This window comes from Orycteropus afer, unplaced genomic scaffold (genome assembly GCF_000298275.1).
Source record: "Orycteropus afer afer isolate SDZICR_OR568_19922 unplaced genomic scaffold, OryAfe1.0 scaffold00094, whole genome shotgun sequence".
Classification (NCBI taxonomy): domain Eukaryota; kingdom Metazoa; phylum Chordata; class Mammalia; order Tubulidentata; family Orycteropodidae; genus Orycteropus; species Orycteropus afer.
Genome location: NW_006921681.1, coordinates 5944342 through 5965034, shown reverse-complemented (window position 1 = coordinate 5965034; position 20693 = coordinate 5944342). Strand labels below are relative to the sequence as shown.

The 20693-nt window shown below is 40.7% G+C and overlaps 1 protein-coding gene across 1 annotated transcript in view; it reads right to left on the bottom strand.

The window, feature by feature from the left end:
* The window catches only part of SLC25A33 (solute carrier family 25 member 33), a 27982-nt gene extending 20553 nt beyond the window's left edge, over positions 1 to 7429 (bottom strand). The window contains exons 1-2 of the mRNA XM_007942600.2: positions 7425 to 7429; positions 6969 to 7148 (exon numbers count right to left, since the gene is read on the bottom strand). Coding sequence (XP_007940791.2) covers positions 6969 to 7148; positions 7425 to 7429 — 185 coding nt within the window. The remainder of the gene's footprint in view (positions 1 to 6968; positions 7149 to 7424) is intronic.
* Positions 7430 to 20693: the final 13264 nt, after the last annotated feature.

Here is a 20693-nt window from a genome sequence, read left to right as displayed (position 1 = left end):
TGAACTGCTGTATGAAAAGTGAATTTACTCTGTAAATCTTCACCCAAACCCTAAAAAAAAAAAAAAAAAGTGTGAACAGACAACTGCCATGGTCTCTGTGGTAAAGAAAACGCCTGGACCCTTGTTGTTGTTTTACCATTTACCAGATAAAGACCTCTCCCTTAGACCATCTTACCTTAGTTTGCTGTTGTTGTGTGTCTGTAATTGATGGTGATCTTATAGGACAGAGTAGAACTGCCCCATAATGTTACCTAAGCTGTAATCTTTACAGGAGCAGACTGTCAGGGCTTTTCTCCCATAGAGCAGATGAGTGGGTTTAAACCACCAATCTTTTGGTTGGCAGCCGAGCACTTAACCACTGCCCTAACAGGGCTGTTAGCTAAGGGAAGGTCAACAGAAGAAATAGAAAGTTAAGGCAATAATGCAGGTGAGAGGATGATGGATTCAAGCAGGGATTAGGAGAATGAAAAATGATTATGTGTTAAACCATCCTCAAAGGCAATGCTTCTTATATTGGTACAAGTACTGATTAACAGACTGCTTTTAGAACTGACTAATAGGAAAAGACATACATTTTTCCTGAAGAGTGAACATGCTTTCTTTTTTTCAAAGAGGCAATATTCCCTTTTTGCCTTGGCCATCAAGAAACTGAGTTATAAATCTTATGTTTAAAAAGCACAAAAAGTACATATTATAATGACAGCAGCTAATATTTATCATTTACATGGTGGTGTGTGTGTGTGTGTGTATGTAGACTTTTATTTGCATTATCTTACTAATCTCTCAAAATCTATTCATGCACCATGTATTGAATGCCTACTATGAGACAGGCAGCATGCTAGGTCCTTGGGATACTCAGTAATCAAAACAAACAGAAGTCCCTACCTCTGAGGAAGCTCTTCCATTCTAGTGGAGGGAAGTAGGGAAAACTACACTGTATGTTGGATGGAGGTTAAGTGCTGGGGATAAATTAAAGCAGGAATGAGGGGGGGTGGGGCGTGAAGGGAGCATTTAGTTTTAAATAGCGCAGTTGTTCCAAGGCCTTCTTGCAAAGGTGACAATGGGAAACCAGCCAGGTAGATGATGTCAAATACAAAGGAGTACAAAGGGCCTGTGGCAGAAAATGTTCCCGGCCTTTGAAAGGAACAGCCAGAAGCAGCTGAGATGGGGAAAGGAATTGGAAATGAAGTCAGAGAAGTCACAGGGGGGGATGGCATTTTGCATAGCAACTGGCCAAAGAAACAGCTTTGGCTTTTAATCAGAGGGAGATGGTGATCCCTGAAGGGATGTGGGCCAGAGATTCTCTGCCTGCTCTGTTGAGACCAGGCTAAGGATGGTGAGGGCAGCAAGGTCTGAAGCCAGATGGCCAGTCAGGAAACTAATGTGATAATACAAGTGAGAGAGATGGTGGGCTTTGACCAAGATTAGTAGTGGAGAATGTGGGGAAAATGGGCCAGATACTGGATGTATGTTGAAGGCAGAGTTGTTTGGATTGCTGTAGGGTTTTAGAGAAGTAAGAGCCAAGATGCCTCTGAGGCTGTAGAGCTATGTAAGCAGAGGATGAAGTTGCCTTTATTTGAGGCAGGGAAGATCCTAGAAGCAGCAGGTTTGGGGGAGTTCAGATTTGCATATGTTACGCTTTGGATGTCCATTAAACATCCTAGTAGAGTTGTCAAATAGGCCAACGGATGGAGAGTGTGAGGTTCAGAGAAGCACTGTCAGCTTGAGAGATGATATTCAAAGCCATGATATTACCGAAGGAGTGGATCTGTCTAAAGAGGTCCCAGGTCTAAGCCATGAGACCTTTCAACATCAAGAGACTGTAATGTTATTGAAACAGCAAAGGAAACAGAAGCAGCAGCCAGAGAGGTAGAAGGATATCCTCCTGGAAGTCTCTGAGCTACTACTGCTGTCTCCATTAGAAAGAACCACAGGCTGAGCCTAGTTTCTAGGACTGCTGTACTTTGACCTGCTTCAAATCTTTCTTAGAAATAGGCAAATGGGAAGATTTATGGTAAGATGGCGGAATAGACAGACCCTCTTCAACAAAGAAAAGAGAAACCAATTGACAGAGATACAGTAGGTAATCTTGGAGCCCTGAGATTTGAAAGGAATTATACAGAAGTAGATTAGGCACCAACTAGTGGAAGAACCTGAATGAAAACAGTGAGTATGGAGATGGACGGAGCTGTGGACTGTCAGCTACTGACAGCACCAACAGCCTGAATATTTCCAAGTGGTGCTGGGACCTGAGAATTGACCTAAAGATCAGCCCTGATTGCCAAGGGCTGCAGGGATGACTGTGCTGGTGGCTGATGACTAGTAAGAGAAATAGCAAAGAGGGAGACAACCTGAGCTATGGACCTTCGGCTGTCCAGAGGGTGCAGCCATTTTGACTGTTTACAAGTGGTAGCCATTTTGGATATTTAAAGTGACCGAGGGTGCAACCATTTTGAATGTTTACAAGCAGTGGCCATTTTGGATATTTAAAGTGACAGCATTCTCATTCAGATTCCAGGGACCTAAGAATAGGCTCTGCTTGCCAATGACAGCAGGGACATATGGGGAGGCTGACAATGGGAAAGGGGACAGGTGGTGAGTGTATAAATGCTGCCAACTAGTGAATAGTGGAGCATAGTACAATGCTTACTTAGATAACATCCAAACAAAACAAAGAAAATGAAAATCTTGGACAAATCACTCCAACATACTATCACCAATTAAACATAAACACAAAAAACGTCACAATGTCTGTGAGACAACAAAGCACCAGAGTCCAAAGAAGCAAGATAAAGCAGAAGAAACAAGGGACCAGGATGCAGACCCAGAACACATTCGTGAGGAAGAAGCAGCATTGGAACTCCCTGGTAAGGAATTCAAAAGAATACCTTCAACATATTGAGAGACAGATCAAGGAAAACACTGACAAAATTGAGGAAAACATAGAGAAAACCCTAGTGCAATTTGAAAGACAATACAAGGACAAAATGACAAAATAAATGAAAAATTAGAAATGATACAAAATCTACAGATAGAAATCCAGAAGATCAATACTAAACATTCATTAATAACACCCTGGAAGGGCAAAAGAGTAGAACTGAATCAATGGAAGACATAATTAGTAAGACTGAAGACAAATACCTCAATACTTCTTTGGAAAGGGAACAATCAGAAAAAAGATCAAAACAAAATGAAGAAAGCCTAAGGTTCATGTGGGATACCACCAAAAGGAATAACCTACATGTAATCAGAAATCCAGAACAGGAAGAGACAAATAAACCCACTGAGAAAATTGTCAAAGACTTGTTGGAAGAGAATTTCCCTGGTATGATGAAAGATAAGAATATATCAATTCAAGAAGTCTAATGAACCCCAAACAGGATAGACCCCGAAAGAAAATCATCAAGATATATCATCCTCAAACTCACCAAAACCAAAGAGAAAGAAAGAATCCTGAAAGCAGCATGGGAACAACGATAAGTTACTTACAAGGAGCAACCAATAAGACTAAGCTCAGATTTCTCAGCAGAAACCAGGGAGGTGAGAGGACAATGGGATGGTATATATAAAACCCTGAAAAACATAGGCAAATGTATATCAAATATGACCTCAGAAAAGTCATTTAACTTCTAATCTATGTCTCTTCATCTGTGAAACAGGCATAATATCCTGCCTGAGTGTTAAGGTACTTGTGAAAAATCATTAATATCATATTCCATAAACCAAAACCCCACTGCTGTCAAGCCAATTCTGACTAATTGTGACCGTACAGGACAGAGGGGAACTGCCCCATAGGGTTTTCAAGGCTGTAAATCTTTATGAAAGCAGACTGCCTGTAACTTTCTCCTGTGGAATGGCTGGTGGGTTCAAACTACCAACTTTTCAGTTAGCAGCTGAGTGCTTAACCACTGCACCACCAGGGCTCCTATATCACATATAAGCAGCCATTTTTTTTTTCACTTAAAAGCTATTAAATATCAGCTAAGGTGGGCTGGAGAATCTTAAAAAATATGTTGTTGTTGTTGTTAAGTGCCGTCAAGTCGTTTCTGACTCATAGCGACCCCATGCACAGCAGAACGAAACACTGCCCAATCCCGCGCCAGCCCACAGTCCCTGCTATACTTGAGCCGATCATTGCAGCTACTGTGTCAATCCATCTTGTTGAAGGCCTCCCCCTCTTTCGTCGACCCTCCACCCTACCAAGCATGACATCCTTCTCCAGGGAATGGTTCTTTATTACAACATGACCAAAATAGGTGGGACGAAGTCTGGCCATTCTTGCTTCCAAGGAGCATTCTGGCTGCACTTCCTCCGGGACAGATCTGTTAGTTCTTTTAGCAGTCCATGGTACTTTCAGCATTCTTCACCAGCACCACAACTCAAAAGCATCAACTCTTCTTTGGTCTTCCTTATTCATTGTCCAGCTCTCATGTGCATACGAGGCGACTGGAAATATCATGGCTTGTGTCAGGCACACCTTAGTCCTCAAGGAGATATCCTTGCTCCTCAGCACTTGAAACAGTTCCTTCGCAGTTGACTTTCCCAATGTTACACGTTGTCTAATGTCCTGACTGCTGCTTCCGTTGGCATCGATTGTAGAACCAAGCAACGTGAATTCTTTGACAACCTCAATCTTCTCTCCATTTATTGTGATGCTGCTCATTGGTCCAGTTGTGAGGATTTTTGTTTTCTTTATATTGAGACGTAATCCATACTGCAGATTGTATTCTTCAACCTTCATCAGTAGGTGCCTTAAGTCATCCTCACTTTCAGCAAGCAAAGTTGTATCGTCTGCATATCTCAGGTTGTTAATGATTCTTCCTCCAATCCTGATACCACGTTTTTCTTCATATAGTCCAGCTTCTCGGATTATTTGCTCAGCATATAGATTGAATAAGTGTGGAGAAAGGATACAACCCTGACGCACTCCCTTCTTGATTTTAAACCATGTAGTATCCCCTTGTTCTGTTCGAACGACAGCCTCCTGGTCAAGGTACAGATTCCTCATGAGTACAATCAAGTGCTCGGGAATTCCCATTCTTCTCAATGTTATCCATAATTTGTCATGATCCACACAATCAAATGCCTTTGCATAGTCAATAAAACACAAGTAAACATCTTTCTGGTATTCTTTGCCTTGACCAAGATCCATCTGACAACAGCTATGATGTCCCTTGTTCCACGTACTCTTCTGAATCCGGCTTGAACCTCTGGAAGTTCTCTGTCAATATACTGCTGCAAACGTTTCTGAATTATCTTCAGTAAGATCTTACTTGTGTGTTAAAAAATATACACAGAGATATTTATGGCAATAGAGAAACAGAGACACTGGGCATACAGAAAATGAATCCTGAAAAATTTGAAATATAGAAATATTCTCATTTTCCTTATGAGCTTGACCTGTTGACACATATAACTTCTGGTTAAGAGTTTCCCAGCTACGGTAAATATAAATTCACTAGTCATGAGTTATTTGGCAAGCAAGTAAGAGGAAGTTCATTTTAAATGTTAGTTGGCAAACTACCTGTCTTCATTTCATTATGTCCAAAGCACTTCATGTTCCTTAAAAAAAGGTGCCATCTACAGCACTGCCAACACCTTAATATGTCAAAAGGCAAACCAAGATGTGGGTGCTTCTCACAGCCCTGCCTTTTTGAGGACCCTGGGTTTGTAGTTCTTCTTTCTGAGATCAAAGAGTGCCTCCAAATTTCTGTATTTCTATTTTTCCTGTGTTTATCCCTAATTCCCTGCCTTTGGTGCCTTCACTCCTCTTCTTAATGTTTAATTTAAAAAACTCGTTCTTCTAGAAACTTGGATACCAGCTCCCCTCACCTTCCCTCACTGGGTTGCAGAGTCTTTTACTCGGGACCTTGTCCCCAGCAGCTGGTCCTACTGTCCTATCTTTGCTCAACAAACTCAGATGCACCTGCACACACATTTGGCATGGACACTTGAGTGACTCAGAGGCAGGTTTTACAAACAAAATGTACCTAAAAATAAATGAAGCCCTTTCCAATTCATTCTGCCTTATCTAAAATGTGACTGAACTCTGACCAAAGTGCTAAATGGGTGGTTACTCAGACAAAGCATTTCCATTTTACTGCATCTTTTTCTAACAGTTCCCATCTAAGAATCTACACTGATAAGGGACAATATGTCTTTCTTGAACATAACAGCAGCCAAAGCAGTCATTTTTCTTTTTTTTTTCACTTATAAGCTATTAAGTATCAGCTGAGGTACACTGGAGAATCTTAAAAATACCTTATCTGAAATGGTTTCAAAGATTTGAATACTATGTTCAGTTAAATTTAACTAATATATTGATGACCTCTTTGAAAGGACAAAGTTCCAAGCTTTTTTAAAAGTCAGATATTGTTAAGTGGGGATCTGAACTTCTGAGTTTTCAAGTGTAGAGACCAATAAGCCAAATCCAACTTACGATCATTTAGCTATGTTGTAAGTATACAAGATGCTTTTAATGCAGTGAAAATAATAAAATGGCTATGAAACAAAACTTAAAAAAAATCAGTAATACATATTGCAACTTTTCTATAAATTTATTTTCAAATAAAAAGTGGAAAAAAATTTTTCCGTATTATGTTCTCTAAAAATTTTCACAGCCCTTCGTGTGATTTTTAAAATTCTACTCTAGTAGAATCCAATGATCAATCTTCTTGCTAAGAAGAGGTTTTGGGTAAGTGGGGTAGTCTGAGGATTTTCCGTTGGCTCTGTCAGGGTTACTGAACTGTCCAGGCGACAAGCACGTGCACAGCATGACCCCTGTCACTAAGGGAGCGAGATCAGAGTTCAGTGGTATTGGTAAAGAAACTTAATTCTTAAATTTGGACACACAAGATTCGGCAAACAGAGCACCTCAGTTGATGTGCTTTACAAACATTTTGCAAGGGACAGTGGGGATGGGTGTGCACGCGGCAGCAGCACAGACGTCTGGGGGGAACTAAACTTACTTCAGAACCTGTAAGAGTCCAGGTGTCATGGATGTTGGTCTCACCATGCCAGCTCCACTAATGGTCCCCAGATGAACCTGAGGATAATAGACAGTCCGAAGTGCCAGTCTTGAAGATTGCAACCTTGTCTTAATGACTTCTAGTGGACAAGTGAAAATAGCACCAACTGTGCCCCCACACCTGGAAAAAAAAAAAAAAAATGACAGCAAGATCAGAAAAGCAACACCATTTTCTACACAAATGAAATGTGCATGTTTCTCTATTTCTATAAAAGCATGTAAGTTCACTGAATAAAAATTAGAACATACAGGGAAGTAAAAAAATATAGTTGAGATTTCATCAATTAAAGAAGTAACTACCATTTGTAATAGCTGCATACTATCGTTTTGTATTGATGTATAGTATTTTAACCAATTTCCTATTGCCGAATATTCGTATCATTTCCAATTTCACTACCACATTGCAATAAATATTCTAGAAAATGCATTGTTGCACACTCAAAATAGTTATTCAGATAATGCTACTATTTTTAAAATCAATGTTTGAGAAAATATAAATTTTTATTAAAATCTGATTCATCTGAACTCCACTGAAAATTAAGCTAAAGCTTACCTTTAACTATTTATTTATTTTTTTTTTAAAGTTCTTGGGCTTCCCTCTGTCAGAAGTAATCAGTTCACCCTCTGTGTTCCCATTATTGTCTCAGTCTCTCTGGACTAGTGTTCTCCTGGTGACAGTCACTTGAGTACAGCCCTTTACAAGTTATTGATATTGAAATATGACCTGAATTACTACTGTATATTTTCTTCAAAACAGCTCATGTCTCTACCCTAAAATACCTACTTTCATCTTTCCCTAAGTAATAATGTCCCTGAAATTACATCTTTGATGGCTATTTATGATCAGCAACATCACGTACCACCTGGAATCATCACCCACACCTCTAGTGATACATGTTTTACTCTTTGGAAAATGCTGCTGCTCACAATGTGAGCTCCTCAAGGCCAGGATGTGTGTCTTATTCACCTCTGTATCCCCAGCATCAGGTTCACAAACAGTATTTGCTAAGCTAAAGAAGTATTAAATTGAGATTTCAATGAGAATTATATCTTAAGAAATCTAAATATTTGAAAATACCATTTATTAACAGCCTCATTTTAGTCTCTAGGCAAGTTACATAGTAGTTTCTTTACACAGTTAATCAGCAAACTATAAAAATATTAATTCCTCATTAAAACAAATTCTTAGGGCTTCCACTTGGCAAAAATTGTTGTTCGTTGCCATCCGATTGGCCCATGACTCATGGCGACCCCAGGCACAGGATGAGATCGTTGTGATTCATAGACTCTTGCCTGGAAGCTCCATTGAAACCTGTTATGCATCACAGCAACTCAACAGCTCCACCGACAGACGGGTGGTAGCTGCACTTGAGGCGCAGTGGCTTGGAATTAAACCAGGGTCTCCCACATGGAAGGTGAGAATTCTACCTCCAAACCCCACTGCCCTTCTTGGCAAGAATGCTAACAATTAATTCAAGTACTTATTAGGAGCTCTGGTGGCATGTGCCTAAGGCATCTGACCGCTAACCAGAAGGCTGGCGGTTCAAACCCACCAGCCACTCCTCGGAAGGAAGGTTGGGCAATCTACTTCCATAGAGATACTGCTTCGGAAACCCAAGGAGGGGTCGCTATGAGTTGATTCCGACTCGATGGCAGTGAGTTTGGTTTTTTTATTCTACATACTTGAATTAAGGCATGTTCTATAATTTAAGCATTTCACTAATATAATCTCTCTCCACTCAACTACTGGTAAGCTCTTATTCAACTATACTCCTGAAGTGGAATGGCTTTAACCTTTTAATTAGGCTTTTTTGGAAACATGTCATTAATTAAATCTTCCTGTTTGGCATGGGTCTACCTTTTATGAGACATTATTTCTCCCACTAGAATGTGTACTTGTCAGGGGCTGTGTATTCACATATTCTAGCACTAACTATAGTACCTGGCCTACAACAGGTGGTTCAAAAATACCACAGCACCAGTATTATGGGGAAAGTAACCACAGGAAGGAAGGAGAGCCTGGGCACACATGGAATATTTAAGTCAGCTTCTCTCCTCCACCAGGAGTAAGGGTTGGACATCAGGGAGAAAACCCAGCACCTCACAGACCCTCATGTAATGAATAACGTAAAACCCCCAGCAGTACTTTAAAATCACGGACCTATAGTTCCATATAGAAGCTCTGGTGGCATAGTGCCTAAGGCACCTGACTACTAACCAGAAGGCTGGCGGTTCAAACCCACCAGCCATTCCTTGGAAACCCAAGGAGGGGTTGCTATGAGTTGGCTCTGATTCGATGGCAGTGAGTTTGGTCTTTTTTTTTGGTTTATAGTCCCATATAGCAAGTAAAATCTTGATAACTAAGAGCTGGAAGCTACTGGGTTAAGTAATAGCCACTACTGCTATTACTGAATGATTACTTTATGACAAGCATTTGGTCCTCTAATAATCATATGAAGAAGGAATTATCATTTAGCTTCAATTTACAATGAACAATATGAATGTCAGAATTAGAGACTGAAATATAGAGATTCGGAGGCAAAGGAACAAGGAGAAGAGAGGAAAATAATCATTTTTGGCTATTTAGGTAAACCTGGTTTAAAATCACCATGCTAATCATCCTAAATTGTTTATCACAGTGTTTTCTGAGCTGTGAGCCAAAGCCTGTCCAGGTCAAAGCTAAGTCAGTGGGCCTTAGTCAGAATTGGAAGGGAAGAAGGTGGGACGAGAACAATGTACCAAACAGCCATCATTTTTTTAAACTATCATATGATTGAGAAGACAACCAGGTCGTTAAAACTCTGATGTGTTTTTTGTATCAAGAAAAAATAGTGAGCCTAACTTAATATTGGTCTGTACAATTTTCTCTAAGCACTAGAAAACATCTAATCTAAAGAAAATGGGACATAACACTTCAAAAAAGACACAGGTAAAAAAACAACTAAAAACTTTCCAACCCATGTCTATTTACACAAAACAAATTACTCTTACCTACTATGAAATAACCATGTGCTTAAAAAGTGTAATATTTAAGAACAACTGAAAAGTAAGATGCTACAGAGTAAGATATCTGACCTCCATTGTGTTCAATTACATGAGGGTGACAGGAAGAAACAGGGCACCTGGTGATCTTTTCATTAGGAAGTCAACAAGTTCAAATATGATCCAGGTCAACCACCTCTACCTACTTTGTCCCCACCTCTACCTACTTTGTCCCCAAGTCACTCTACTTTGGCCAACTGTCATCCAAATCTATGCCACTGATCAGAGGATGACCAGGGAGGAAGCTGTGTTTGTACACAAGGTCAATGCCCAACTGACAGTGAGTCGGCAACCACTTTCAGGATGGCAGAGTGCAGCCCACCTTCCAGGTGGCAACAAAATTGGCCAGCTGCTGTTGAATTGATTCTGACTAATGGGGATCTCATGTGCATCAGAGTAGAATTGTGTTCCACAGGGTTTTCAACCTTTTGGAAATTGCCAGTGCTTTCTTCAAAAGTGCCTCTGGGTGGACACAAACTTTTGGGTTAGCAGCCAAATGCATTAACTGTCTACACTACGCAGGGATTCCAAGATTGGTATGTGGTAGGAAGTCCCCCCAACAGCCTTCCCAAGCAGACTGCACCAGTCCTTCACATCCTGCTGGCCTGGGCAAACACAGCAGTCTCTTACCTGCAGAAAGCACCTGGCCAGAGGGCAAGACACCCTTCTCTTGGTCTTACAAGCTCCTACCACCTATGGCCAAGATCTACTGCAGGATGGTGATAGTGTAGGAGCGATGTCAGGAAAACCTTCTCCCAACACAGCACAGGCCACAGCCTTTCTTCTCTGCACACACAGTCTGTAGTAGAGTGGTAATGGCAGCCAGGCAGATTCTGCCACCTCTTTTGTCTAAGTCTTGAGGAAGTGTCTTGTTCCAGTGGGTGGACACTCTCTAACGTGGGGTACTTAGCAGCTCTTTGGTTTAGCCAACCATAGTAACCAATGCTCAAACAACAGGAAAAGTCACATTCAACAACCAAGTGACACAGGGTAACATCGTACATAGAACTATGGATACACAGTTGAGAAACTGACAAACCTGACTGGATACCAATATGCTAGGCCATTAATTTCCAAAATGGGGTGTATACTCCAAGAGACATGCATAATGAACTAATGGAATACAGAAAGAAAAGACTACAATTTCCATTTCACTTTATTAATAATCCCCATCATTTCATTTCCTTTTTCTGTATATGTTTTATAATACTGTATATAACAACAAGTTGCTGTCAAGAACTAGCACTTAGTGGGTAGAGGCCACAGATGCTACTAAATATCCTAAACAGGACAGCACCCACAACAAAGATTTATCTGGCCAAGGTTGAGAAACACTGTAGTAGACAATAAAATGGACAAGATATTTGAAGGCAGTAAGACATGGTGGGGGGCACTGCTGATTGCCACTCTAGCATCCACCCCCCTCTTCTTTTGTCTTAATAAGACCCCAAATTTCTGAGGCCATACAGTTTGGATGGAATTGAACCCATTTCTAGTTCCAGCTTTGAGTCACTTAAGCCAACAAATACAATACACCTTGCCACATTATCTGTTCAAAGATGGACACATGCACCCACATTGGTCCAATCAGAGTTAAGCTCAAGACGTTCAATGGAGTAACAGGAGCAACTAGAATCCATTTTGTGTTCACATGGGGACCAACCTTTGAATAAAGCAGATACTACCATGACACGGTTAATCATGTCAGGCTTCACCTGAAGCCTGTTCTTCCTCTAGATTTCAGGTATATTTGCCGAGAATTCTTTACTGGCTTAAAGCCAGTTTGAAGTAAATTTTCTATCACTTACAACTGAAAGCCTTCTACATGATCCTAGCTAATCAAAACAAACAAACAAAAAACCCTAAAGTTTTCAAGAGTTTTACTATTATATATAAATCTTCTAAAAAGGCAGCTAGGACTCATGTTTATAATAGATTGTGTTTCTAACAGCTACCTGTTAGAACTGAGGAAACATCCTGGATATTAATTTCATTTCATTCCTAAGGTAATACTGCTCTAGTCACTGATGCCAAAGTCCAGAGAAAATTTCTCTATGAGCTATTTCATTCAGAGCAAAACATGCCAGGATTTGAAGAAAGAGTAGTCGAAAGGCCATGAAGAGTGCTGAAACTCCATGTCTAGGAGCAGCTTCAGAGCTGATTACTGTCTAAAAAATCTATCAACTGGATTTTTCCACACCCTTCTCTCTCTTATTTGTACCTACAAAAATGCCCACACTCCCAATTCTCTATTTTCTCTTATGCTTCCTTCCACAGAAAGTCCTGTGTTCATTACATTAAGACTTTTTAACCTTTTATCTTTTTATTCTCACATAACCCATTGCTACTGAGTTGATTCAAGTCATGACAACTCCATAGGGTTTTCAATGGCTGTGATCTTTTGGAAGTGGACTGCAAGGCCTTTCTTCTAAGGAGTCTGAGTGAATTTGAGCTGCCAACCTTTTCAGTTAGTAGCTAAGCCCTTAAAACATCTGTACCATCCAGAGACTCCTATACCCACGTAAACCAAAACCAAACCCAATGCCATAGAGTCAATCCCAATTCATGGCACTTCGTGTGTTACAGAGTAGAAATGCTCCACAGGGTTTTCTTGGCTGTAATCTTTACGGAAGCCAGATCTCTTCTGTGGCGCTGCTGGGTGGGTTCAAACTGCCGACCTTTAGGTTAGCAGTCTAGCACAAACTGCACCAGCTACATACCTTGTATACCCACAGAGCCCTTGCAAAATCTTTCCCTAGTGAAATAGATTCTTTGCTTCTCATTTACAGCAGAACTAAAATATTACTGCTACAATATGCACATGGCCTAAGGCACTTGACTGCTAACCAGAAGGCTGGTGGTTCAAACCCATCAGACACTCCTTGGAAGGAAGGTCAGGCAATCTACTTCCGCAGTGATACCGCCTCAGAAACCCAAGGAGGGGTTGCTATGAGTCAGATCCAACTCGATGGCAGTGGGTTATGTGATCAAACAGAATTACATACAACTTTAAATTATGCAGTTTTTTAAATCTTTTAACCAAGTTTCAAATAACAAGGGCAATTTTTAAAAACTAGATGTTGTCAACAAGAACTTTTCCTCTATGCATACATTCACTTATTTTAGGCACTAAAGCCCAGGCCAACGTGCTCTTCATAATAATCATCACTATCCAATTGATAGTAAATTGGCTTCCATTCTAGCAGTTTAGACAAATGTACAATATGGGTTCTACAAACAAATGATACTGCCCAGACACCCTCAATTATTCTAATCTTGGAACTTTGGTAATTTCGCCTTTTCATCTACTCTCTCTATATTTAACACTTGAAAAACACCAGTTGCCTCTCCAAGCACATTATAATTTTCCGGTATGTTTTATTTAAATACCTGGCATAAGGTTTAGGAGATTTTGATTAATCAAATTCTCTATTCACTCAGTTAAAACAAAACACATAATTTTTGATGCAGCTATCTCAGTGGTGGTTCAGTGATAAAATTCTCACCTCCCATTGGGAGAAATGGGTTCGATTCCAGACTGATACACCTCATGCGCAGTTACCATCTGTCAGTGGAGCTGACAGACTAAGACAGACTAGAAAGAAAGGTCTGGTGATCTACTTCTGAAAACCAGCCACTGAAGAGCCCAAGGATCACAACTATCCAATTCACAACCTAGCATGGGGAGGCCCAGATAGCATTCACTTCCGTTGTGCACTGGGGTCAGTCACAACGAGTTGGGGCCAACTCAGTGGAAGCTAGTAACAATTTCTCCTCTAGATGCTATTTCCTGTATCCTATCTAATTTGGAAGTAAAACTAAAAATAGCACCCTGAGTAAATAAAAAAAACTCTACAGAACTTCCTGAAACTGAAGAGAATCTTTCACAGATACACAAATCCAACCAAAATAACATTACCTTATGCCAATACAGTTTCAGCAAATATTAATACAGAACCAAATTCAAAAGTCACAAATAATCAAAGTACTGCTACTCTTTACTTGGGACAATTTAACAAGCTACATCCATTAATGAACCCCAGGTACAACTGATGCACAGTATCTTTTATTCAGTTAGTCAATCATTCAACAAGTACTGAATGAGTATCTGTAACATGCCTGGCACTATGCCTAGGATAAAGCAGTGAAGAAAACAGATGGTTTCTATAATCACAAAGCTTAACTTCTTGTGGTATTTCATCCAAATATCACACAATTTTTTAAAATGCGTATCATATATACAAAATACAATGGATGAAATGGAAGTCAATTTATATTCACAGTAGTATATTTATATAAACTTTATACAAAATATTTTATGTACACTAACAAAAGCTTCATTAAGCAACTCAAATATGTTCTTGCATCTTCTCTACATTGTTCCCCTAGCAAACATATCAACAGGCACCATCTCTGTACTCCTTAACACTTCAAAAGCAACCATAAACTGATGACCATTAAATGTATAGGAACAAACACAGTGCATGTGTATACCTATTACATATTTTAAAACCCTCAAGACACACCATATTCCCATTAAAATACATTTTAAAGGCTATGTAAGTGTATCTGATGACAAAACAATCATGCCATAAAAATAAGACCTACATATGTAATCCAGGCCATCACCTTCCAAATCTGCTTAGAGCTCAGTCTAGCTATTTCAGGTTCTGCAAAGATCTCCAATTATGTTACTGCTTGTTCAGCAGATGAAGGACATCACTTTGCACTGTGGGCAACCAGGCCCCCAAGTCATTGGATAGGGAAAGTTGTAAAGTATTTTTTTCAATAGCAAATAAGGCCTAGACATGTAAGGGTCACTTAAGATGATCTCAGTATTTTCCATAATGAGATGGCTTAAATGGTAGAAAAAATTATAGGCTTGTCTTGTCGTGTAGTAACAGGAAAACTTGTTTCAGCATTTTTGTTTTGATAATAATGCTACTCAGATTTTGGGGTGAGGACAGTGGAAATTTTTGTTTTGACACCTAGGCCCCAGATCTGGGGGTGGGGGAGGGGAGAAAGCAGAAAACTGGAGAAACTATGAAGATCATAAAAATCATCAAATCAATGAGGTTCATTCATGCAGAAATAACAGCCTGAGAGGTGGTTTATGCATGTCTTGCTTAGGTACCAAAGCCTTAAAAAATGTTTTGACTGAGCAATTTTACTTCTAACGGCTTATCCTAAGGAAATAATCAGAAGTACACATAAGAGGTCCAGTTATTTACCCTAGCAAAAAATTAGCGATCACAGGAGATTAGACAAAAATTACGTCATCAGAATAAAAGCCCTGTGGTAAACTGCTAAAAAAATCCTGACTGAACTCCAATCACTTGCCTTCTTAGTTGCTACATCCCCATGACCTAGGTACTGAATAGAAAATAAAGATCAACTAGCAGTATACTCCAAATCCCGAGTAGTACAAAAGAATTAGAAAGGCTGGCAGTTCGAGGCTGCCCAGAGGCATCTTAGATAAAAGCCTAGTGATCTACTTCTGACAACTTAACCACTGAAGGCCCTATAGAGCGTATTTCTACTCTGACATGAATGGGGTCATCATGAATTGGAATCAACTGCACTGCAACTGGTTAAGTGGAAAACTCATAGAAAACCTACTTACTACACTGCCGTTAAAATGCAATATGTTATGGGACATCCCAGTTAATCAGCCTAATAATGAGCGTAGTGTTTCTGTTCTGCTAGTTCATTGCGTAGTACCTCGGGTCTTAAGCTCTCAAGCTGTCATCCAAGGTACAACAATTGGTTTCTATTCATCTAGAGTAACAGGGGAAGAAGAGGAGTCAGGAATAGGGGAAGAAAATGGAATGTGGGGCTAATTGCCTCCATGAGCAACTTCCTTCCTTGCCATGAGATCAGAACTGGATGGTGCCTGGCTACCATTACCGAACATTTTGACCAAAGAGTCTACAGTTGAATCCTGATCAAAAGGGGGAAAATGCAGAATTTAAAGTCCTCATAGCATCCAGATTTCTGAGCTATGGAGACTAAACAACAGTTTAGTTTAACTAGTAAAGAATGTCTGCCTTGAGTGTTGAGCTCTTTTAAGATCTATCCACGTGGAGAGCTGACAAGGAACAAAGCTGTAGTCACTTCTTGGACATAGCTACCCAGAGAGAGTGAGTAGTTGGACCTGTAGGCCCAGGATCATGGTCGCAGGGGACATCAAGCTCAACTGGCATAACATATACCACACAAAAACATTGTTTCACATCCTACTTCGGTAAGTAACGACTAGGATCTTAAAAGCTTGCAAGCAGCCATCTAGATGCAAGGATGGATCTCTCTATGACCAGAGCAAAGAAGAATGAAGAAAATCAAAGATACATGGAAACAATTAGTCCAAGGCACTGGTATATCACGCAATTCTCAGTCTATAGGAGACCAGAAGAACTAGATGATGCCCGGCTACCATTATCAACCACTAGGAGTGGGATCTATGTACGAGATCCTGGATAGAGGGAGAACAATGTGGAACAAAACTCAAAATCATTTGTAGTGAAAAAAAAAAGGGGGAGGGACCAGGTTTCCTGGTCTGATAGAGCCTGGTGGAACCCCTGGCACTATGGCCCCTAGCTGCCCTTCAGGTCTGGAATTGAACTCACTCTCATGGCTTCCAGCCAAACAAAAGACAGGGATATGAGCTGAACATTTACATCAGGTAGATATGCTCCTTGGAGAGATCAATCATGGGAGAGAAGGACACAGGGAAGAGGTAACTATGGGGAAGGAAGTGGGAAGAGACTTGTTGCACTGTGAGAAATTGCAGTCAACGTCGTAAGACAAAGTGTATGTGAACTGCTGTATGGAAAGTGAATTTGCTCTGTGAACTTTCACCTAAGTCACATTTAAAAAAAATAAAGAAGATGTATCTATCTACATGGGATCAAATTAACAACAGCAGCTCAAAAGACTAGCTAGGAAATTAAGAGGACAGTGAGTTTATGTTAGTGGAGAAGGAACAACATGGAAAAGAGGATAAGAATGGTTGCACAACTCAAAAACAACATCATAGCATACTTATCAGGCATCATAATTTCAGAGCAACTTGCTATTCCATCAATTTGGTAACATTGTCAAACTGCCACTCATGCAATAGGTTTATTCTGCCAAGTATTAAAATAAAATGCTACAAACTGAATCATACCTTCAAATTAGAGAACACAACAGGTATTCAATTTTCAGTCTTGTTGCATGCTAATTTGTTGTGTAAATTATTTTTCTTGAAGGGCAATATACTATATTAAAAATATGACTATCACAGGTTCATGCAGGAGTGTATGCCTCTTCACAAAGATCCAAGAAATTCACTTAAAAAAAAAAATCAATGAAATTAAAAAGACCGTGAGTTGTTTTGGTACTGTATAGTTCCTATTTGTTGTTGTTGTTGTTAGGTGCCATTGAGTCATCTCCAACTCATAGCGACCCCATTACAACAGAACAAAACACTGCCCAGTCCTGTGCCAGCCTCACAATCCCTGGTATACCTGAGCCCATCGTTGCAGCCACTGGGTCAATCCATCTCGTTGAGGGCCTTTCCCTTTTTCATTAACCCTCCACTTTACCAAGCATGGCATCGTTCTCCAGGGAATGGCTCCTTCTGACAACATGACCAAAGTAGGTGAGACAAAGTCTGGACATTCTCGCTTCCAAGGAGCATTTTAGCTGCATTTCTTCCAGGACAGATCTGTTAGCTCTTTTACTCTCAGTGTTCTTCGCCAACACCACAACCTAAAAGCATCAACTCTCCTTTGGTCTCGCTTATTCATTGTCCAGCTCTCACATGCATATGAGGTGACTGAAAATACCATGGCTTGGGTTAGGCGCACCTTAGTCTTCAAGGAGACACCTTTGCTCTTCATCACTTGGAAGAGGTCTTTTGTAGCAGCTTTGCCCAGTGTAATACGTCGTCTGATGTCTTAAGTGCTGCTTCCATTGGTGTTGATTATAGAACCAAGTAATATGAAGTCTTTGACAACTTCTATCTTTTCTCCATTTGTCATAATGCTGTTTATTGGTCCAGTTGTGAGAATTTTTGTTTTCTTTATATTGAGGTGTAAATAGTTCCTACCTACCATGACCTAAAACTAATTTCAACTATTCATACCAAACCAAACCAAACCAAACTCACTGCCATGGAGTCGATTCTGACTCATAGCGACCCCCGCTGGGTATCTGAGGCTGCAACCCTTTACAGAAATCAGCGCTCCCATCTTCGTTCCACAGAGCAGCTGGTGTGTTTGGACCACTGATCTAGTTAGCAGCCAAATGCCTTATCAAGTATGCCACCAGAGCTCCTTAACTATTAGTCATAAGCCTGACAAGAAAAAAATATTTATTCAGTATCATTGACTAGTGATAGGTTAAATTTGTTGTCATTATAGTTTCCAATGGCTATTCAATACAGAGAAGATGTGACAGGTTTTAAAAGCAGGGGCTCTGACTTCTTTTCAAAGGAAGTGCACTTAGTTCTCTGGAAAAATGCCAGCTTAACCACAATGGAAACTAGTTACTTAGAGCAAAGCAATGAGTATTCCACCCAGATCTGTAGGGACCACTGGGCTAATTTTAACTAAGTATATAATATACCCCTTCAAAACTCTGCTCCTTTAATGTTCTCCCCTAAAAAGAAATCAAAGTCATATCTTTTAATCTTGTAGGAATTGATAACTAATTAATTACTCTGAAAACATTCTTTGGAAAGATGCATTTTCTTTCTTGAGTATCTAGTAATCTTGAAGTACTATTGAAGGAACTGAAATCCAGTTAAATACAATAGCTTCAGGCACTACCCTAATAAACTCCCCACAGCTCTATCAACCAGCAAGTTGTCCAGGCCACTGCGGTTTTCCATCATCACAAGGTAAGAGGCCGGTTGCTCCTATTAAGCAGCAGCAGCCAGAGGGCACTGTGAAGGACACAGGCAGATTCATCAGGACCCTGACAAATAACACAGGAGCTTCAGTACAGGCTGCTCCAGGGCACTGATTGCTCTGGTTTGAAATGCAATGCATTTCACAAAAGACCATCTCATTAAAGACAGAAGTCAAACTGAAGTGAACATAAAATCATTTTTTTTTTCCCTAATAATCCTTCCTGGCTTTAAAAATGTGTGAGACTTTAATAATAACATGGCCAACATATTTATCATTCCCAAGAATGATTAAGTATATATAACAAGTATCTTAAATGTCAGAATGCTTCCTCCTTGTGTTACTCGCAAAGGAAGTATCAGTGAGGAGGCAGAGGGACGGTTAAGAAAGATGGAGGAGGTGAATAATAAATACTTTCTATCCAAGAACAACAACCAAAGTTTTCTGGTTGAAGAAGTCACTGCAACAAAAGATGGTTAAGAGCTCAGGAAGAACATTTCCATCAATATTATCCATAACTAGAGAGCATATCTAGGTAGCAAGCCAAACTGCCTCTAAAAAACTCAAGTCAAGATGGGAATACAGGGTAAAATGTATTTTATGCAGAACCTTGTGCCTGGCCTGTAAGGCTGGGTCACAGATTCCAAGACTCCAAATGTGCCCAAAGCCAATGTCTGTGATAAAAGGAGAAAAAAAAAAAAAAAAAAATTACTACTAATCAAATACATTGTAGTTTCCATTTCACAAAAACATCACCTCCTCTCCAAGCCCTGTTGTTGTTGTTCTTATGTGCCGTGGAGTCGGACTAACTCATAGTGACCCCTCCTTGGGTTTCCCAAGCCATATCACTATGGAAGTAGATTGGCCAACCTGCCTTCCTGCCAGCCAGGTGGGTTTGAACCGCCAGCCTTCTAGTTACCAGTCAAGTGCCTTAGGCACTGTGCTACCAGAGCTTCCTTCCAAGCCCTAAAATAAAGTGTTGCCTCTGTTGAAAAAAAAATATGACGATACATGATTATCAAATTATGCAGCTCAGGCAGTTATGTTGTCTCTGGTGTTGGAAGCATTCACCATCAGGTGAGAAACATTTCAACGCATCCTCCTGACCTCCTCCTCTCATTCTTCCCACGTCCCTCATAACCTCAGGTTGCTGCCAGCATCACGGGTCACCAGCACTTTTTGGGACATTGCTGATGCAGTTACGTTGTCTCTGGTGTTGGAAGCATCCACCGTCAGGTGAGAGGCATTTCAACACATCCTCCTGACCTCCTCCTCGCATTCTCTCAGGTCCCTCGTAACCTCAGGTTGCTGCCAGCATCACGGGTCACCAGCACTTTTTAGGACGTTGCCGATTATCCACCGCCGCAGCCCCTCTGACTATGAGAGCCAAGTCCTGCACTGCCCCGAGGAGCTCCTGGGCGAAGGTGGCTATCAACCAGACAGTTCCCTGTTCTGAAATACTGGCTGGTAAAGCCCTCCAGAAGCAAGCATTTGGAGGTGCAGCGAGTTCGGGATGGTCCGGCGCTGGGCAGAGCAAGCCTGCGGACGAGGCACAGTGGCTGGGCAGAAGCACCCCCTGGGACGCTCGCTCACACCAACTAGTAATTATTTAAAAAGAAGGAAAGCTGAGACGCGCGGTGGCGTCAGAAGCGCGACCCACGCGGGGTGAAATCACAGGCCCGCGGCCTCCCCACCTGCCACCTGGCCTGGACTTTCTCCTCCCCCTCCCG